At 38.4% G+C, this 17,554-nt stretch overlaps 1 protein-coding gene and 2 pseudogenes across 1 annotated transcript in view; 1 reads left to right on the top strand and 2 right to left on the bottom strand.

The window, feature by feature from the left end:
• Nucleotides 1-17,554, bottom strand: part of RNF24 (ring finger protein 24) — a 69,517-nt gene that overhangs the window by 24,870 nt on the left and 27,093 nt on the right. Inside the window, exon 2 of the mRNA XM_066387318.1 lies at nt 620-769. Within this exon, the coding sequence (XP_066243415.1) occupies nt 620-762 (143 nt within the window). The 5' untranslated portion in view covers nt 763-769. The remainder of the gene's footprint in view (nt 1-619; nt 770-17,554) is intronic.
• On the bottom strand, nt 3,787-4,386 carry LOC136405986 (large ribosomal subunit protein eL18 pseudogene; annotated as a pseudogene).
• On the top strand, nt 9,333-16,615 carry LOC136406636 (importin subunit alpha-1 pseudogene; annotated as a pseudogene).

Genomic DNA, 17,554 nt, shown 5'->3' with positions numbered 1-17,554 from the left:
CATAGAAAGTTAAAGTGTTAAGCCACCTTAAGTTTTAAAAATTTGCTAATCATCTTTCTGAAGTGGTTCAGAACAGGCCTCCTCAAGATGTGCAACTTTGACCTGTAGATTATTTTGTGCTGAAGGCAACTGAGACCCTGTGGGCCCAACAGAAAGCTTTATCTCTTCCTTAAAGAATCTAAATTGGGTGCTTTGCCCATAACATTTATAACCATAAATAAGTTTTTATGATCTACTGGGCAGGGAAAACATGTAATTACTGAACATCTGCTCTTCTTATGATCCTTCAAATGACCTTCCTCCTCTCTGAAGCCCTGAGGCACCTTACCTTATCTTTAGCTCAGAGGGCCAAATATCATTTTAACATTCTGTCTCTGAACCTTCTCACGTATGTGGGATCTCTGACTCTCCCGTGTATGTAGGGTTCCCATATGTACATATGTAACTAAATTTTGTTATTTTTCTCTTGTCTAGTATCAGTTTGATTATTACACCAGCTGAGAGAACCTAGGAGGCTCTTCCTCATTCACAATATTTATAAAAATGTCTAACATAAGGGCAGAAAATTAATTTATTATTGTTGAACATACTCTAAAGTAACAGAATAAAAATTGATTACCTAATCAAGTAGCAACAGAAGAGTAAACTAAGGATGAAGACAAATATAGCAGTGCCAAAAACCACAATATATATGTTGAGAGGCAGATTCTGGAATCCAATATTGGGCATTCTGAAGTTGTAATGTGGGAAATCCGAGCTCATGGATGAACTGTGGGGGGAAAAGAAAATTTTAAAAATTAGGTTATAAAGACTAAAAACCAAGATAGCATCATCTTTGTACATGTATAGTAGTTCCTCCTTATTCCTGGGGGATACATTTCAAGACCTTCAGTGGATTCCTGGAGAGTACCAAACCCTATATACATTATGTTTTTTTCTTATACATACATACCTATGATAAAGTTTAATTTACAATAAGTGATTAACAACAACTAAAAGAAAATAGAAGAGTTATAAAAATATACTATAATAAAAGGTACACGAAGTGGTCTTTCCCTCTCTCTCAAAAGATTCTATTGTACTAAAGGTACAATGTAGATATGTTGGACAAAGGGATGATTCACATCCAGGGCTGGACACTGAGAAATTTCCTCACACTATTCAGAAAAGCACTCAATTTAAAACTTATGAATTGTTTACTTCTGGAATTTTCCATCAATATTAATGTCAAGGGAAATATATACAAATGTGGTTTTCATCCACAATTTCTGGCTTACAGCTCTGGAAACCCTTATCATTTATTTCTTGAGTGTTGCGAATAAAAAAGGTGTCGTTTGTTAATGAGGTGAGTTTGGGGGATATATAGAGGGGGCATAAAAGTCCAGGACAGCCTGTTGGTCTTTTTCTGGAGAACTTCTGGGTCAGTGAAGACAATGGAGGTGCTGGGACAGTGATGTGCCTGGAAGGGGCCTGGAAGCTCCGTGCACCTTCAAACACACCTTGCCCTAGGCATCTCTTCCATCGGGCTGTTCCTGAGTTATATCATTTTGTAATAAACCAGGGATCTAGTACGTAAAATGTTTCTCTGAATTCTGTGAGACATTCAGGCAAACTAATTGGAACTAAGGAGGGGTAGTGGGAACCACTGAGTTATAGCCAGTTCGTCAGAAGTAAAGGGAACAACTTGGACATGCGATTGGCATTTTGAGTTGGAGGGGGTCATTGGAGCCTCCAATCTATTGCCAGTTGATCAAAAATACAGGTAAGAGAATAGGCTTGAGGCTGGTGTCTGAAGTGTGTGTGTGTGTGTGTGTGTGTGTGTGTGTGTGTGTGTGTATGTAGTCTTGTAGGACTGAACCATTCACTTGTAGAATCAGATGCTGTCTCTGGGTAGATGTCAGAATTTAGTTGAATTCACGAACATCCTTCTAGTATCCAAGAACTGTTGGTATGGGGGGTCCCCCCCACCCCATGTTGGGACTGGGTCCAATAACCCTTTTCACCTCCTTAGAAATACACTTCAATCTCTTAGAACTATCTTTCACCAGACAAATTAGATTTGGAAAAATAACTCTCAGTTTAGGAAATGAGTGTTAAACATCCATGCTGAAAGGACTAATAGAGAAATAGGCAACAGAGTCTGTATTTGGCCCATCTATATCTCAATTTTCTCATGTAAGGCTTTAATGTGTGTGTGTATGTGTGCATGCATGTGAACATTCTGGTGGGGCCAGTGGGGTGGAATCACATTAAATAAAAGTAGTAAAAAAAAAAAAAGGAGTAAATGTCATAAAAGAAGTCTGAAGAAAGAAACCCAGTGCTCCTTTCTCAGGGAGCTCCTCTGCACACACTTCTAAGCTTTGTGTCAAGTGGTCTGCCATCCTGGTTCCCAGACGCAGGAATTGAACACCTATCCTGCCCTAAGACAGCCATTCATCCAGACCAGCTGGCAGTGAGCTAGTGGTGTGAGAACTCTGCCCTGCAGAGGTCCTTGCACTGGGTGGCCCCACCAAGGAGCTCTTGGGGATTCTGAACAGAGGCACAAACATGCAGAGTATTAGAGGTAGTGCTGTCATCACAGGAAGGAGACAGCTGCCTCAGTACTTTTGGTGGCTGACTGCTAAGACGTTCTTGTGAGTTGTGACTTCTTGGCAGCAGCTTACCATCCATTTCCAGAGAGGTGGGAGTTGGCAGAAGATACAATGATGCAGAATACATTTTAGTACTTTTTTTCTCCCTTTTTGTGGTAAATGCAATTGCTCAGCTATGCTTGATATGTTGGCCCAACAGTCTAAGTAGATGGTGTATTATTCCAAGATGTTAATCCTGGACTAGTGATATACTAGTTCTATAGTATTTCCATCATATCCTTTCAGTGTATTAATAATCTTTTAAAATAAAATAATCTTTAAAAAGAGAGCTATTTTTTATCATTCTAGTAGTAAGCATTCTTTGCCTTTTAGGTATCACAAATGCAGAAGTCATTTGGTAACTGCTCTTTGTGGGAATGCAGAGGAGAAACACCCAGTGCACGGCTGGATCCTACTCAGCATTTCTGACTTTAATTACATGAAAGCCTTTTCTTCCCTTCAATCACTCATGGTTCCTGAAATTTCTAGTCTCAGCCTAAATTTCAAACCATCTAATCAATTTATTAAACAAACAAACAAACAAACAAACGAAAAGAAACAAAGATGAGTATTTTACTGGCAGTGGGATTTCTCATCAAGATACAAAAGGGAAAGGTACACAAGAATTTGATTCCACAGAGGAACCTGTAATTTAATAATTAAAAAAAATTTACTTATTGATTTTAGGGAGAAAGGCAGGGAAGGGAAGGGAAGAAAAGAGAAAGAAAAAGAGAAAGAGAGAGAGAGCACAACACTAATCCATTTCTATATGTGCCCTGACTAGGGATCAAACCCTCAACCTCTGTACGTTGGGACAACGCTCTAACCAACCAAGCTATCCGGCCAGGGTTAATGACTTTTATTATATCCTGCCTTCTACTCGCTTTGGGTTTGGTTTGCTCTGCTTTTTATAGCTTCATTATAGTGGATTTGTAGGTTATTGATTTGAATTCTTACTCTTTTCTAATACAAACATTAATAGCTATAAATTTGCCTCTTGCCTCTAACCTCTGCTTTAACTATGTCCATTTTCTGGGTAATTATCAATAATCTAATTTTTTAAACAATGATTTAGCCTCCAAAATGTTTTTTAAAAATTTTATTAATTTTAATTTATTTTGTTTACATGGATTCAAGTGTCTCACTCCAAAATCTTTTTAATAACAAGGTAGAATCTGGGGTTAGTTTTTTTTTATCCTCGGCTGGCCTGTGGGCTTTCCGTGTGCTTGAACTTCCAGCTCTTGGGTCATAAGCAGGGTTCACTGCAGCTGTGAGGGGTTCCTGGGGCCTTGCTGAAATGCCTGTACATCTTTAGGTCCTCGCAAGGACAGAAACAGGACAGTGCCACAGCCACTGCAGGGGTCCAGGGCCAGCTGGTCGGAGGTGAGGATCTTGCTCCTGGCCTTGAGGATGCGGCTCCAGGCATGGTGGCTCCTAAGTAGTACACACACCTTTAGCTTGGGCACCTCCTGGACGTGCCTGTCACTAGTTACAGTCCCTTACAGCCACAGTGGTTTTGCCCTCCTGGTCAGGAGGCTTCATCTTCCAGATGGTCCGAGAAAAGGTTAGCAGTGGCTGGTTGGTTCAACTCATGAAAAATCTCTTCAGCACCACATGGTTGAAGGTGGAATTGGTTCATCTGGCCAGAAACCCATGTAGCTTTACCAACTGCCTTAGGTACATGTCCTGGCTCTTGGGCTCCTCGCAGCGAACCTTTCCATCTATGTTGTGGCAGACGTCACCTCCCATGACGGTGCCTTCACTTGAGCAACGATTTAATAAAAATAACTTATTAAGTATATTTTTAAAGTCAAGTAGCAAATAATTATGACAAAAGTAGCACCTTTGAAAATAATTTACAAAATTTAGGTTTATCACAACTTAAGAGTATATACCTATATACCCTGTATATACTTAAAAACCTACTGAAACTCACATAATATAAAATTAACCATTTTAAAGTTGAGAAATTCAGAGGAATTTAGTGCCTTCACTATGTTGTGCAACCACCACCTCTATTTAAATCCAAAACATTCAATCACTCTAAATAAAACGCTGTGCCATGAAGCAGTTACTCCCTACATCCCTCTCCAAAGACCCAGCAACCACCAAACTACTTTCTCTTTCTATGGATTTGTCTATTCTGGGCATTTCATATGCATGGAATCATACTATATATGACTTTGTACCTGGCTTCTTTCACTTAGCATAATGATTCTGAGGTTCATATCCATTCTGTAGTATGTGTCAGTACTTAATTTCTTTCTGAGGTAGAATAATATTCCACTGTATGTATATCCCACAATTTGTTTATCCACTCATACCCTGATGGACATTTAGGTTCTTTCCACTGTTTGGCCATTGTGAATAATGCTACTATGAATATTTGTGCTCAATGATTTGCTTTAGTACCTGTATTCAATTCTTTTGGGTATATTCCTGGAAGTGGATTGCTGGGTCACATGATAATTTGATATTTAATTTTTTGAGGAATCACCAAACTCTTGCACGGTGGCTACATATCATTTTACATTCCTACCAGTGATGTATGAGAATTCAAATTTCTTTGTATCTTCACTAACATTTATTTCTGTGCTTTGTTTATTTATTTATTTCCTTGATTGAATTTATTGGTTAACAACAAAATTATACAGGTTGCAGGTGCACAATTCTACAACACATCATCTGTATGTTGTATTGTGTGATCACCATCCAAAGTCTGCTTTTTATTTTTTAAATACCCATCCTCATGAGTGTGAAGTGTTATTTCATTGTGATTTTAATTTGCATTTCCCTGATGATTAATGATATGGAACATTCTTTCATGTGCTCATTTCATGTGCTTTGGAGAAATATGGCTATTTAAGTATTTTGCCCATTTTAAAACTGGATTGTCTTTTTATTAAGTTACAAAAATTCTTTATGTATTCTGGATACTAAACCCTTATTAAATATATGATTTGTAAAAATTTTCTCCCATTTTGTAGTTTGTCTTTTTACTTTCTTGATGTCCTTTGATGCACAAAAATTTTTTAATTTTGGTGATCTAATTATCCTTTCTTTTGTGGCTCATGCTTTTGGTGTCACAGCTAAGAATCCACTGCCAAATCCAAGATCATATAGATTTGCCTCTATGTTTTCTTCTAAGAGTTTTAGCTCTTATATTTTAGGTCATTGGTCCACTTTCACTTAACTTTTGTATTAGATATGAGAGGTCCAGCTTTATTCTTTTGCATCCAGTTTCCAGCACCATTTTTTAGACAATTTTGTCCCCACTGAATGGTCTTTACACTCTTGTCAAAAATCAGTTGGTCACAGATCATAGACATGACCACATGGTCACTGGTCTGAGCAAGGGGTCAATGGTTCAGCTGCAGCCCCCTGGGTCAAGGCACATATGAGAAAGCAATCCTGACCTGTGGTGGCACAGTGGATAAAGTGTTAACCTGGAATGCTGAGGTTGCTGGTTCGAAACACAGCACTTGTCTGGTCAAGGCACATATGAGAGTTGATGATTCCTGCTTCTCCCCCTTTTTCTCTCTCTCCTTTCTAAAATGAATAAAAAATAAAAATTGAAAAAAAGAAAGCAATCAATGAACTAAGGTGCTACAATGAAGAACTGATGCTTCTCATCTCTCTCCTTTCCTGTCTGTCCTTATCTGTCCCTCTCTCTGTCTCTCTCTCACTAAAAAAAAAAAAAAAAAATCAATTGGTCACAGATGTCTGGGGTTTATTTTTGGACTCTCAAATCTACTCCACTGGTCTATATGTTTATCTTTATGCCAGTACCACAGTTTTGATTACTGTAGCTTTGTAGTAAGTTTAGAAATTGGGAAGAGTTAAGTCTTCAAACTCTGTTTTCTTTTATTTCAAAATTGTTTTGGCTGTTTGGGCCCCTTGCAATTCCATAAAAATTTGAAGGTTGGCTTTTCCATTTTTGCAAACAAACAAACAAAACGATAGGGATTTTGACAGGGACTGCACTGAATCTGCAGATTGCATTGGGTAGTATCCCATTATTTTGGTTTGTTGTATTTTCATTTTCATTCAGCTCACAATGTTTTCTAACTTTCCATGTAATTTTTCCCTTAATCTATGGGCTACTTAGAAGTATAATGTTTAATTTTAAAATATTTATGAATTTCCCAAATTTCCTTTTGGTGATTTTGAATTTAATTCCATCAAGTTAGGTTTCAATTCTTTCACATTTATTGAGACTTATTTCATTGCCTAGTACAAGGGTTTGCAAACTAGGAATAGCCTGCTTGTTTCTATAAATAAAATTTAGTGGAACACAGTCATGTTCACTTGTGAAGGTGTTGTCTATGGCTGCTTTTGAGTTAAAATAGCAGAGATGAATAACTGTGACAGAGACTGTTATAGGGAACAAGTCTAAAACATTTACTAACTGGCTCTTTAAGAAACTTTTTATTACAAACCACTGGCCTTGCATATGGTCTATCTTGGGAAATGTTCCATGTGTGTTTAAGAAGAATGTGTATTACGTAGATTGTTCCATAAATGCCAGTTAGGTCAAGTGGTTGACAGTGTTGTTTAACTCTTATGTATACTTGGTGTTTTTTGGTAGTTGTTCTACCCATTACTAAGAATGACACTGAAGTTTACAACTATGACTGTTGAATTATCTATCTTCACCTTTAATTTTGTCAGTTTTTGCTTCAGGTATTTTGGGGTTTAGCTATTAGGTCGGTGTATGTTTATAATTGTTATATCTTTCTGATTGATTGACTATTTTATTATAAAATACCTTTCTTTGTCTCTAGTAATTCTTTAAAGTCTATTTTGTCTGTCATTGACATAGCCACTCTAGCTCTTATGCATATTCTTGGCAAAATGTATCATTTTCTATCACTTTATGTCATTGAATCTAGTGTGTCTCTTGTTGGGAGTATATAGATGGACCTTCTGGGTTTTTTTAAAATCTGTTTTTGTATGTGCCCCGGCCAAGGACCGAACCAGCCACCTCTGCATTGCAGGACAATGCTCCAGCCAAGTGAGCCAGCCAGCCAGGGCAGTTTTTTAAAATCTAGTCTGCCAACTGGCTGCTTTTTAACTGGAGTAATCTATCTAATATTATTATTGCTATGCTTGGCTTTATGTGCCATTTTGTTATTTTTCTGTATGTCTCATGTCCTTTTCTGACTGTTTTGGGTACTAACTGGGTATTTTCTAATGTACTATTTTTATTCCTTTTTTGATTTTAAAATATTTTTCTTAACTGGTATTTTATTAAGATAATTCAGATTCACGGGCAGTTGTGAGAAATAATGAAGAGTGCCACTGGTGTCTGCTGAACCGCTGTGGAGGCTGTTCTGCTTGGGGTAAGGGGTTAAAGTACTTAAGAGGAATGTCTCTGTCCAAAGAGAAAATGAGTTTAGCTCTGAGAAATGAACTTGTAGTAGACAAAACAAAGAGGCAAAAAGGAAGTCTCTGGCCTGACCAGGCGGTGCGCAGTGGATAGAGTGTCGGACTGGGATGTAGAAGACCCAGGTTCGAGACCCAGAGGTTGCCAGCTTGAGTGTGGGGTCATATGGTTTGAGCAAAAATCACCAGCTTAGAACCAAGGTCTCTGGCTAGAGCAAGGGGTTACTAGGTCTGCTGAATGCCCAAGGTCAAGGCACATATGAGAAATAAATCTATGAACTAAGGTGCCACAATGAAAAACTAATGATTGATGCTTCTCATCTCTCTCATTTCCTGTCTGTATGTTCCTACCTATCTATCCCTTGCTCTGACTCTCTGTCTGTGGAAAAAAAAAAGAAGAAGAAAGTCTCTGTAGAGCAGAAACAAGAAATTAAATATGCTTTTGAACTGCTTGACACAGATAAAGCAATAGATTATCATGAATTAAAGGTGATGAAAGCCTTGGGATTTAATGTAAAAAATGCTAATATAACAAAAATTCTTTTTTATTAAATTTTAGTTTTTAATTACAGTTTACATTCAATATTATTTGGTATTAGTTTCAGGTGTACAGCTTAGTGGTCAGACAACCACATACTTTACAAAGTGCTCCCTCAATATTTCCAGTACCTACCTGGCACCATAGATAGTTATTACAATTTTATTGACTATATTTCCTTTGCTGTATGTACTTTACATCCCTGTGACTATTTTTGTACTAAAAAATTCTTAAAAGATTCTGACAGAGGAGCCATGATGAAAATCATCTCTGAAGATTTAAAAAAAATTTTTATTGGGGGGGAAGGGTGAGAGAGGGTGACAGCATCAACTTATAGTTGCTTTCACTTTAGTTGTACACTGAACTTCTTGTACATTGGAAGTTAACCAATAGTGTACTATATTTATAGCTTACTTCAGAAGAAATGGGTCCTTTTATCCAAGCACATGATACATCTTTTCATTTATTCTAGTTTTATTTTATGCCTCTTGGTAGATTTGTATAGCTTTATTTATATAGATTTTATACTTTTCTTTAGTTTGTTCCCCAGTTATTATATATTTTTGTTTCTATTATGAATAGGATCTTTTTTTCACATACATTTTCTAAGCTAGTTATACCCAGCATAGAGAAAAGCTACTGCTGTTTGTATACAGATGGTATACAATTTATGATGGTTCCACTTTACACTGGGGCAAAAGTGGTAGGCATTCAGTAGAGACTACCTTGAATCTTGATCTTTCCCAGGCTACTGATATTTAGCATAATGCTCTTTCGTGATGCTGGGCAGCAGCAAGCAGCAGCTCCCAGTCAGCCCTGATCACCAGGGTAAATAGCCAATACTCTACAGTGTGCTGTGCTGCCTGCATTACTTGTATGTTTTTATATCCCATCTTGTCCACAAAATACCCTTCTGTGTCTCTTGCTTCTGGTAAGACGAAGGCAATTACTCTTGACATGAAACTCGAGTAATTGCCTAACTGAAGGCTCACATAGTGTTCTGAGCAGGTTTGAGGTAGGGTGGGCTTCGCTATGATGCTTGGCAAGGTAGGTGTATTAAATGCATTTTCAATTTATGATATTTTCAACTTATAGTGGATATTGGGATGTAACTCCATTGTAAGTCAAAAGGCATCTGTATTTATTTTGGAGCCTAACCTGGAAAAAAAATTTTAGGGCAGATACAACCAAGTGCATGCATACAAATAAATCTTAATAAAGTACCCACAGAACACTCGGCTCTGAACAGTGGGCACTCTGAGAAAAACGAGCTGCAAAATAAACACTAAGGCAACTGAACATTGTGACTTTCTTTTTTTCTTTTTTTTGTATTTTTCTGAAGCTGGAAATGGGGAGACAGTCAGACAGACTCCCGCATGCACCCGACCGGGATCCACCGGCACACCCACCAGGGGAGGTTGCTCTGCCCATCTGGGGCGTCGCTCTGTTGCAACCAGAGCCATTCTAGTGCCTGAGGCAGAGGCCAAGGAGCCATCCTCAGCGCCCGGGCCAACTTTGCTCCAGTGGAGCCTTGGCTGCAGGAGGGAAGAGAGAGACAGAGAGGAAGGAGAGGGGGAAGGGTGGAGAAGCAGATGGGCGCTTCTCCTGTGTGCCCTGACTGGGAATCGAACCCGGACTCCTGTACGCCAGGCCAACACTCCACCACTGAGCCAACTGGCCAGGGCCGAACATAGTGACTTTCTATGTGTTTTTTACTTATACATTACCTAAAATATAAAAATACGTATCACTAAATATAACTTTTATTTTGGACTAGCTGATTTCCAGCTCATCTTTCTGACAACAAAATAGCAAAATGGCAAGTTGTCTCTCAAGACCCTGCCCAAACAGGACAGTGCTCAAGCACTGTCTGTGCTTTAGAAGATGCAATCTTTTTTTTTTCCTAACACAATCAAAGGTGATTTCAGGAACTAATTATAAATACAAGAAAACCAGGATATATCCCTCTTTTATTCAGCTATATAGGAGCCAGTTGCAGAAGAGATCTTTCTCTCAAACCTGTGACTGAAGTTCAGGTGAGAAGACACAGTGAGGCCTCTCTGGACTAGCCAGTAGCTGGCCTCACTGCAGTACCGTGAGTCTGAGAGACTCAGACGGCAGGTTCTGTGTCGCTATTAACAATCAGGAATAGGAGTGAACCCTCCGCAGCTCAGTCCACAACTGACCACTCTGAACCATGTCACTGATAAAACTGCAAATATGTTATTAGTTGGATTTGATAGATGTCACTCCTGAAGAATATAGAAATTTGCTTGTATATGCCTAAACTATCCCTGAGAGAATATCCAAGAACTGATAATCTGAGCTGCTTTTGGTGGGAGGACAAGAACCCTAGGGAGGATGGAAGTCATATCTATATCTATAAATACATGTATATCCTTTTGTATCTTTTGCATTTTTGAATTTAAATTTACAGTGATATAGTTGAACAATATTTGCCTATATCTGTACATAAAAACTAGTAGAGACAATGGCATTGAATGATTTAAAAGGAGACAGTGTTAGTACATATCTGTTTGTATGGAAGCACAGATTGTCTAAATAGAATTAGGCATACATTTCCTGCCAGTGAATGTCAAAACTGAGACATTATACATAGGTCCACCAGAAAGCCCTATATCAGGGAAGAATACCTCAAGTTTAGCAGAGAAACATGTCTTAAAAACACATTTCTTTATTCTAACTAAATTTAACAAATTTACCTAATGATTTTAATTGTTTTCCCCACATGACTTACCTAAGTGCAAAAATTTTACTTATGCTTAATCAAGGTTCAAGCTCACCTGAAAATTCTATTTCTCCTAACAAATCTATAAGTTGGCAGTCTTGTGAGCTTTGGTTAGCAAGATTTTCTTAGGACCTGGTTACCCCTGAGTTAAGGTAAGGTTGCATTTCTGTACTTGTAGAGGCCCAGACCCTGGAATGCAGCAGGTCGGGTACAAATCCTGCACTGAGAAGCTTTGTGCCTGAATACCTAAGCTGCCATTTCTGGATAATTCCACAGTCTCATTTCCTGCCAAGTACTCCTCTCTCTACCACTTATATTTCAGAAGTTTCCTCTGCATTCCCAGTCTTTTATAACCTTCTCTGGTACTTGGCTGTTTGAAATTCTTCTAAGATACAGGGTTCAAAATCTTTTATCTTCAAAAGGCCGACAGCTAGGCAAGATAAATTGGTTAGTATTTCATAAATATTTCCCTAAATGCACCTTCTTTCTATAATCTAAGTTACAAAGTTTGAGGTCATTCTTATCTTCTACTCTTCAGAGGACAGTTTTTCCTTTTCAGTTGTAGGGGACTGATAAGCAGGTATGTCTTTAAGTGCCAAATCTGGAAAATAAGTGCTTTACAAATTCTCAACCTGTAGGCAAAGGTCTAATTTTCTCTACAATAATGTCAGTTTTTCCTTTACTGAGGCATCCTCCTATTTGTAACAACCTCCCTCCCGTCTAGGGGGGAGTTGCCGGAGCAGAAGAAAACTGGATCTATAGGATTTGTTACAACTCATTTGTCTAGTTCATCTGTGCTTTAATCCGGAAATCTACGTCTAGCCTCAATTTTACTGACCACCCCATTATTTTGATGCCATTTTTTCCTTAAGGGATGTTGTACATTTCTTTATACTTTTATTTTATTTAAAAAAATTTTTCCATTTCTTTGAGAAAGGAGGGAGTGGGGTGAAAGAATGAAGGCGAAGGGAGCGAAGCATCAGTTCACTGTTCCATTTAGTTGTTCCATTTGCTTATGTACTCATTGACTGCTTCTCATCATGCCCTGACTAGATCACACCCGCAACCTTGGTGTGCCAAAATGATGCTTTATCCATTGAGCCACCCAGCCAGGCCTTCTTTATACAGTACTTTTTATAACAGTGATTCAAGGTTTTGGTTTTTAAAAAAAATTCTAACCAATGCCTTTTAATGCTATTTGTATCTTTTATCCTTTTCAGCCCTATTATTGACAATTCCATTTTCTGCAGTTTGGGTTTTGTATTTTTCTGTTTCCTCTATTCTCGTTGTTTTCTCTGGATTTATGCATACAGAGCTTTTCTCTTTATTGGTATTACCAAAGTTCCCAAATCAAGTCTGACGTGCTATCTTTGCTATCAAAATTGAAGTGCGTCTTCTAAAGCATCCTGCACACCTGTTTGATGCTGGAGCAGATTCTTCCTACTTAGTTCATCTCCTGCATCAAGATGATCCAAAAGTATTAGCAGAGAGCTGCTGGGCCATTTTCCTACCTTATGGATGGTCCAAATTAATAGATAGAAATGGTTGTGAAAACAGGAGTCATCCCCAACTTCTGAAGCTCCTAGAAGCTACTGAATTACTAATTGTGAGTCCTGTGCTATGAGCCACAGGGAATATTGTCACTGGGACAGATGAACAGACTCAGGTTGTAATAGATGCGAAAGCACTTGCCATATTTTCCCAGCCTACTAATGAACTCCAAAACTAATGTTCAGAAGGAAGCTACAGGGACAATGTCAAACATCACAGATACAGGACCAGATACAGTAGTTGTGAATCAAGAATTAGTCCCATTCCTAATTGCTGTTCTCTCTAAGGCAGACTTTATGACACAAGAGCTGTATGAGCTGTAACCAAGTCTATCAGTGGTGAAACAGATGCACAGATTGTATACCTCGTTAATGTGGCATAACAGAACCACTGAGGAACCTCTTAACTGCAAAAGACACCAAAATTATTCTGGTTATTCTGAATGCCACTTCAAATATCTTTCAGGCTGCTGAGAAACTAGATAAAACTGAGAAACTTAGTGTAAAGACTAAAGAATGTGGAGGTTTAAACAAAATTGAAGCCACTGGGGAACAATTTTTTTTCATTTTCTGTTGCATGAGGTTTTAGAACTGTTTCTATATATATCTGCATTGCTGATTCCAAATCTGAAGTCTGTTTTTTGGTGCATGCTCTAGTTTATATGCAATTTTAATTTCTTTTTGTTACAGTTATTGGCATGCATTGGTTTTTAAATTGGAGTTAAAGGGCAACGACTCTTGGATTGAACATAACCACAAGGCAATTAATGTTTTACAAACATCACTTTTACATAATTGTAGTTGTTTTTAAATGTAAAAAATTATTATCTGATAAGAACACCCTCTTATTTTGTTTTAAGATTGAATCATGGCTTCTTCGAGTAGGCGTAAATGTAAGAATAGTCCTGACACCTTCTGTTATATATGTGGCTGTTACACACTTCAACGTCAAAGGCGCAGTATTTCATCATTTGTGACCTGTGCATATATTGCCTATTTTCAAGTTCCTCTTGGCAATCAACACAAGAATTGGGCTCCTCATATTTTGTGTCATAACTGTGAGGAAATGCTTCGTTACTGGACAAAAGGAAAACGCAAAGGAATGCCTTTTGGTATTCCCATGGTTTGGTGTGAACCTAAGGACCACAGCAGTGACTGTTATTTCTGTCTGATCCATACAAAAGGCATTGGCAAGAAAAAACGGCATATGATTGCATATCCTAATATTCCTTCAGCAATACGACCTATCCCACACTCTGAGACCCTCCCAGTTCCAGTTTTCAATGGTTTTATTTCTTCTAAGGATGAAGAAAGTGAACATTGATCAAGTATATTTTGATAAGATGCATGAGGAAATGGTTGTAGAATCTGAAGGGTCTTCTTTTGATGCCAAGCAGTCATTAGCCCCTCAGCAGTTCAGCCAACCCGAATTGAATGACTTAGTAAGAGATTTGGGCCTATCAAAGAAAGCAGCTGAGTTATTAGCCTCCAGGCTTCAAGAAAAGAATATACTTCACTGGTCAGCTAAAGTATCTCATTTCAGGAAGTGTGAACAAATTTTTGTGGACTTTTTTTCTGAAGACAAACACTTTGCTTACTGTCATGATATCAGTAGTCTTCTCAGCCAGCTAGGTGTTACCACTTACAGTCCAACAGAATGGCGGCTATTTCTTTTTCTTTTTCTTTTTTTTACAGAGACAGAGAGAGAGTCAGAGAGAGGGATAGATTGGGACAGACAAGAACGGAGAGAGATGAGAAGCATCAATCATCAGTTTTTCGTTGTGACACCTTAGTTTTCATTGATTGCTTTCTCATATGTGCCTTGACCGCGGGCCTTCAGCAGACCAAGTAACCCCTTGCTCGAGCCAGCGACCTTGGGTCCAAGCTGGTGAGCTTTTTTCTCAAGCCAGATGAGCCCACGCTCAAGCTAGCGACCTCGGGGTCTCGAACCTGGGTCCTCTGCATCCCAGTCCAATGCTCTATCCACTGCGCCACCACCTGGTCAGGCTATTATTATTATTATTATTTTTTTTAATTTCTCGACAGCTCTAAACGGAGTCTGAAATGTGTTCTCCTACACAACGGTAATGTTTATGCAGTGGTTCCAATTGGTTATTCAACTCATCTGCGAGATTATAATGACATAAAAATTGTCCTCGACTTACTGAAGTATGAGGAGCATAACTGAATCATTTGTGTGGATCTTAAAATGGTAAATTTCCTGCTAGGACAACAGAGAGGTTTCACGAAGTATCCTTGCTTTCTGTGTTTGTGGGACAGCCAAGCTCGGGAGAAACACTGGACACAGGAGTGGCCGAAATGTGAAGCTCTGGAAGTAGGGATGCAAAATATTGTGAATGAACCTGTAGTTAATCGAGACAGTATCATTTTCCCCACTTCACATCAAACTTGGCTTAATGAAGCAGTTTGTTCAGGCTTTGAATACAGAAAGCGAATGCTTTCAACATATTATTTCTGCTTTTCCTGCCTTGTCTTTCAAGAAGATAAAAGTAGGTGTATTCGATGGACCTCAAATTCGAACCCTCATATGTGATGAAGAATTTGCTAGGAAGATGAATAAGGAGGAGAAAACAGCATGGCAGTCTTTTGTGGCAGTTACAAAGAACTTCCTTGGCAACAAAAAAGCAGAAAATTATGAACTTCTGGTTCAAAGGATGCTGTTGGCTTTCCACGACATTGGATGTAACATGAGCGTTAAGATTCACTTCCTGGCCTGGCCGGGTGATGGCGCAGTGGATAGAGCATCGGACTGGGATGCGGAGGACCCAGGTTCGAGACCCCGAGGTTGCCGGCTTGAGCGCGGGCTCATCTGGTTTGAGCAAAGCTCACCAACTTGGACCTAAGGTCGCTGGCTCAAGCAAGGGGTTACTTGGTCTGCTCTGGCCCCATGGTGAAGGCACATATGAGAAAGCAATCAATGAGCAGCTAAAGTGCCACAATGAAAAATTGATGATTGATGCTTCTCATCTCTCTCCATTCCTGTCTGTCTGTCCCTATCTATCCCTCTCTCTGACTCTGTCTCTAAAAAAATAATAATAAATAAAATAAAATCACTAAAAAAAAAAAAAAAAAAGAAAGATTCACTTCCTGAACAGTCACCTTGATAAGTTTCCCAAAAATCTTGGAGCTGTTAGTGATGAGCAGACTACTGCTAGAGCATCAAACAAGACTGTCCTCAACAAGTACACAAACGCAAGAGCTACAAATGCAAATTTTTGCCTGAATAAAATTTAAATAAGTTTTGCGCAAATATTATGATTAAAATAAGTGTTTTAATATGTTCTATTTCAATATTGTAGACAAATTCTGATGCAATCATATCTTTTAGTGTATTAGTGTATTTACTGCATTATATAAATTATTATATTTTCACAAAGATGATGCCCAAGAAGACATTCTACTTCATTATGTTAAACTAAATGTTTAAAATTTTACAATAAGATGAAAACCTAAAATCTTGAATTGCAAAAAAACTGTAGCTTACAGAGAAAAACTAATGTCAGATTTGAGATCAGCACACTCGAATTAGGTAAGAACAAGTGTTTTTGTGGATGCAACAAAAATTTTGTTCCCCAGTGAGCTCTATAAAACCATGAAAATGAGTCTGTGTACAAAGCTTCATTAAAACTTGGTTGAGAAGTATTTCTCTGTAGAGGAAGAAGATCAAAATGTGCCAGCAACTACCTCCGATTACTGTCTGTTTCAAGTTCAGGATGGCACTCCTGGGACCTATAAATTTTAGACTGTGCAGCTGAGGCCTAAAAAGTTGTTTGCTGTGTACTATGTTTGGTATAACTTTTACTTTTTCTCTACTAAGAACTCTTTTTAAATGTAGCTTGTTATGGTAGCTCTTTTTACAATTAAACTATACTTGGACAGGTCCAAACTGTACATACTGTTATGAAGCTTCTCCTCTCAATGGATTTCTTATTTTTTATATGGAATTTCATATTTTGCAGTGTCCTATAAATTAAGATTAAATTTTACCATTTTCATTAAAAAAAAAAAGTTGTAAGGAAGGAAAGGACGCTCAGGAGAGCCAGCCTTTCTTCAAACAATTCTTTAGGATATTAATCAAAATAAACATTTTGCATAGTACTTTAGAGTTAATGACTGACATTCAAATACATAAATTTCATTTAATCCTTACAGTCCCCATGGATTGATTGGGTATTATATTCTTCTATATTCAGATAAAGAAACTGAGACTCAGAAAAATCAAGTCGGCTCCCAAACTGAAACCACTAGTTCATGGTAGAACAGGGACTGAAACTCCTGACTGAATCCAAATCTCTTACTTGTCCCACGAGAGCCTTCTGCCTTCCAGGGACCTTGCTAAGCTGCATCAGACTGGCAGTATTTGAGTAACACACAAGTGAAACAATTTCTGTCACTGGTTCTGTGGGCAGTGAGTAGAATACTTACTGATGCATTTTGGGCAATCTTTTTTGCCTTAGAGAGCCTCAAGAAAGGCCAATACTATAATTCCCAAATAATCTGGAACAGTGTATATATATTTACTTAAAGTTTTAATTTTGAGCCAGACCAGTGGTGGAGCAGCGGACTGAGCATTGATCTGGGATGCTGAGGACCCAGATTTGAAACCCTGAGGTTGCCGGCTTGAGCATGGGCTCATCCAGCTTGAGCATGGGATCATAGACATGACCCCATGGTCACTGGC

This window comes from Saccopteryx leptura, chromosome 5 (genome assembly GCF_036850995.1).
Source record: "Saccopteryx leptura isolate mSacLep1 chromosome 5, mSacLep1_pri_phased_curated, whole genome shotgun sequence".
Taxonomy (NCBI): Eukaryota; Metazoa; Chordata; class Mammalia; order Chiroptera; family Emballonuridae; genus Saccopteryx; species Saccopteryx leptura.
This window is presented reverse-complemented; position numbering and strand designations above follow the sequence as displayed.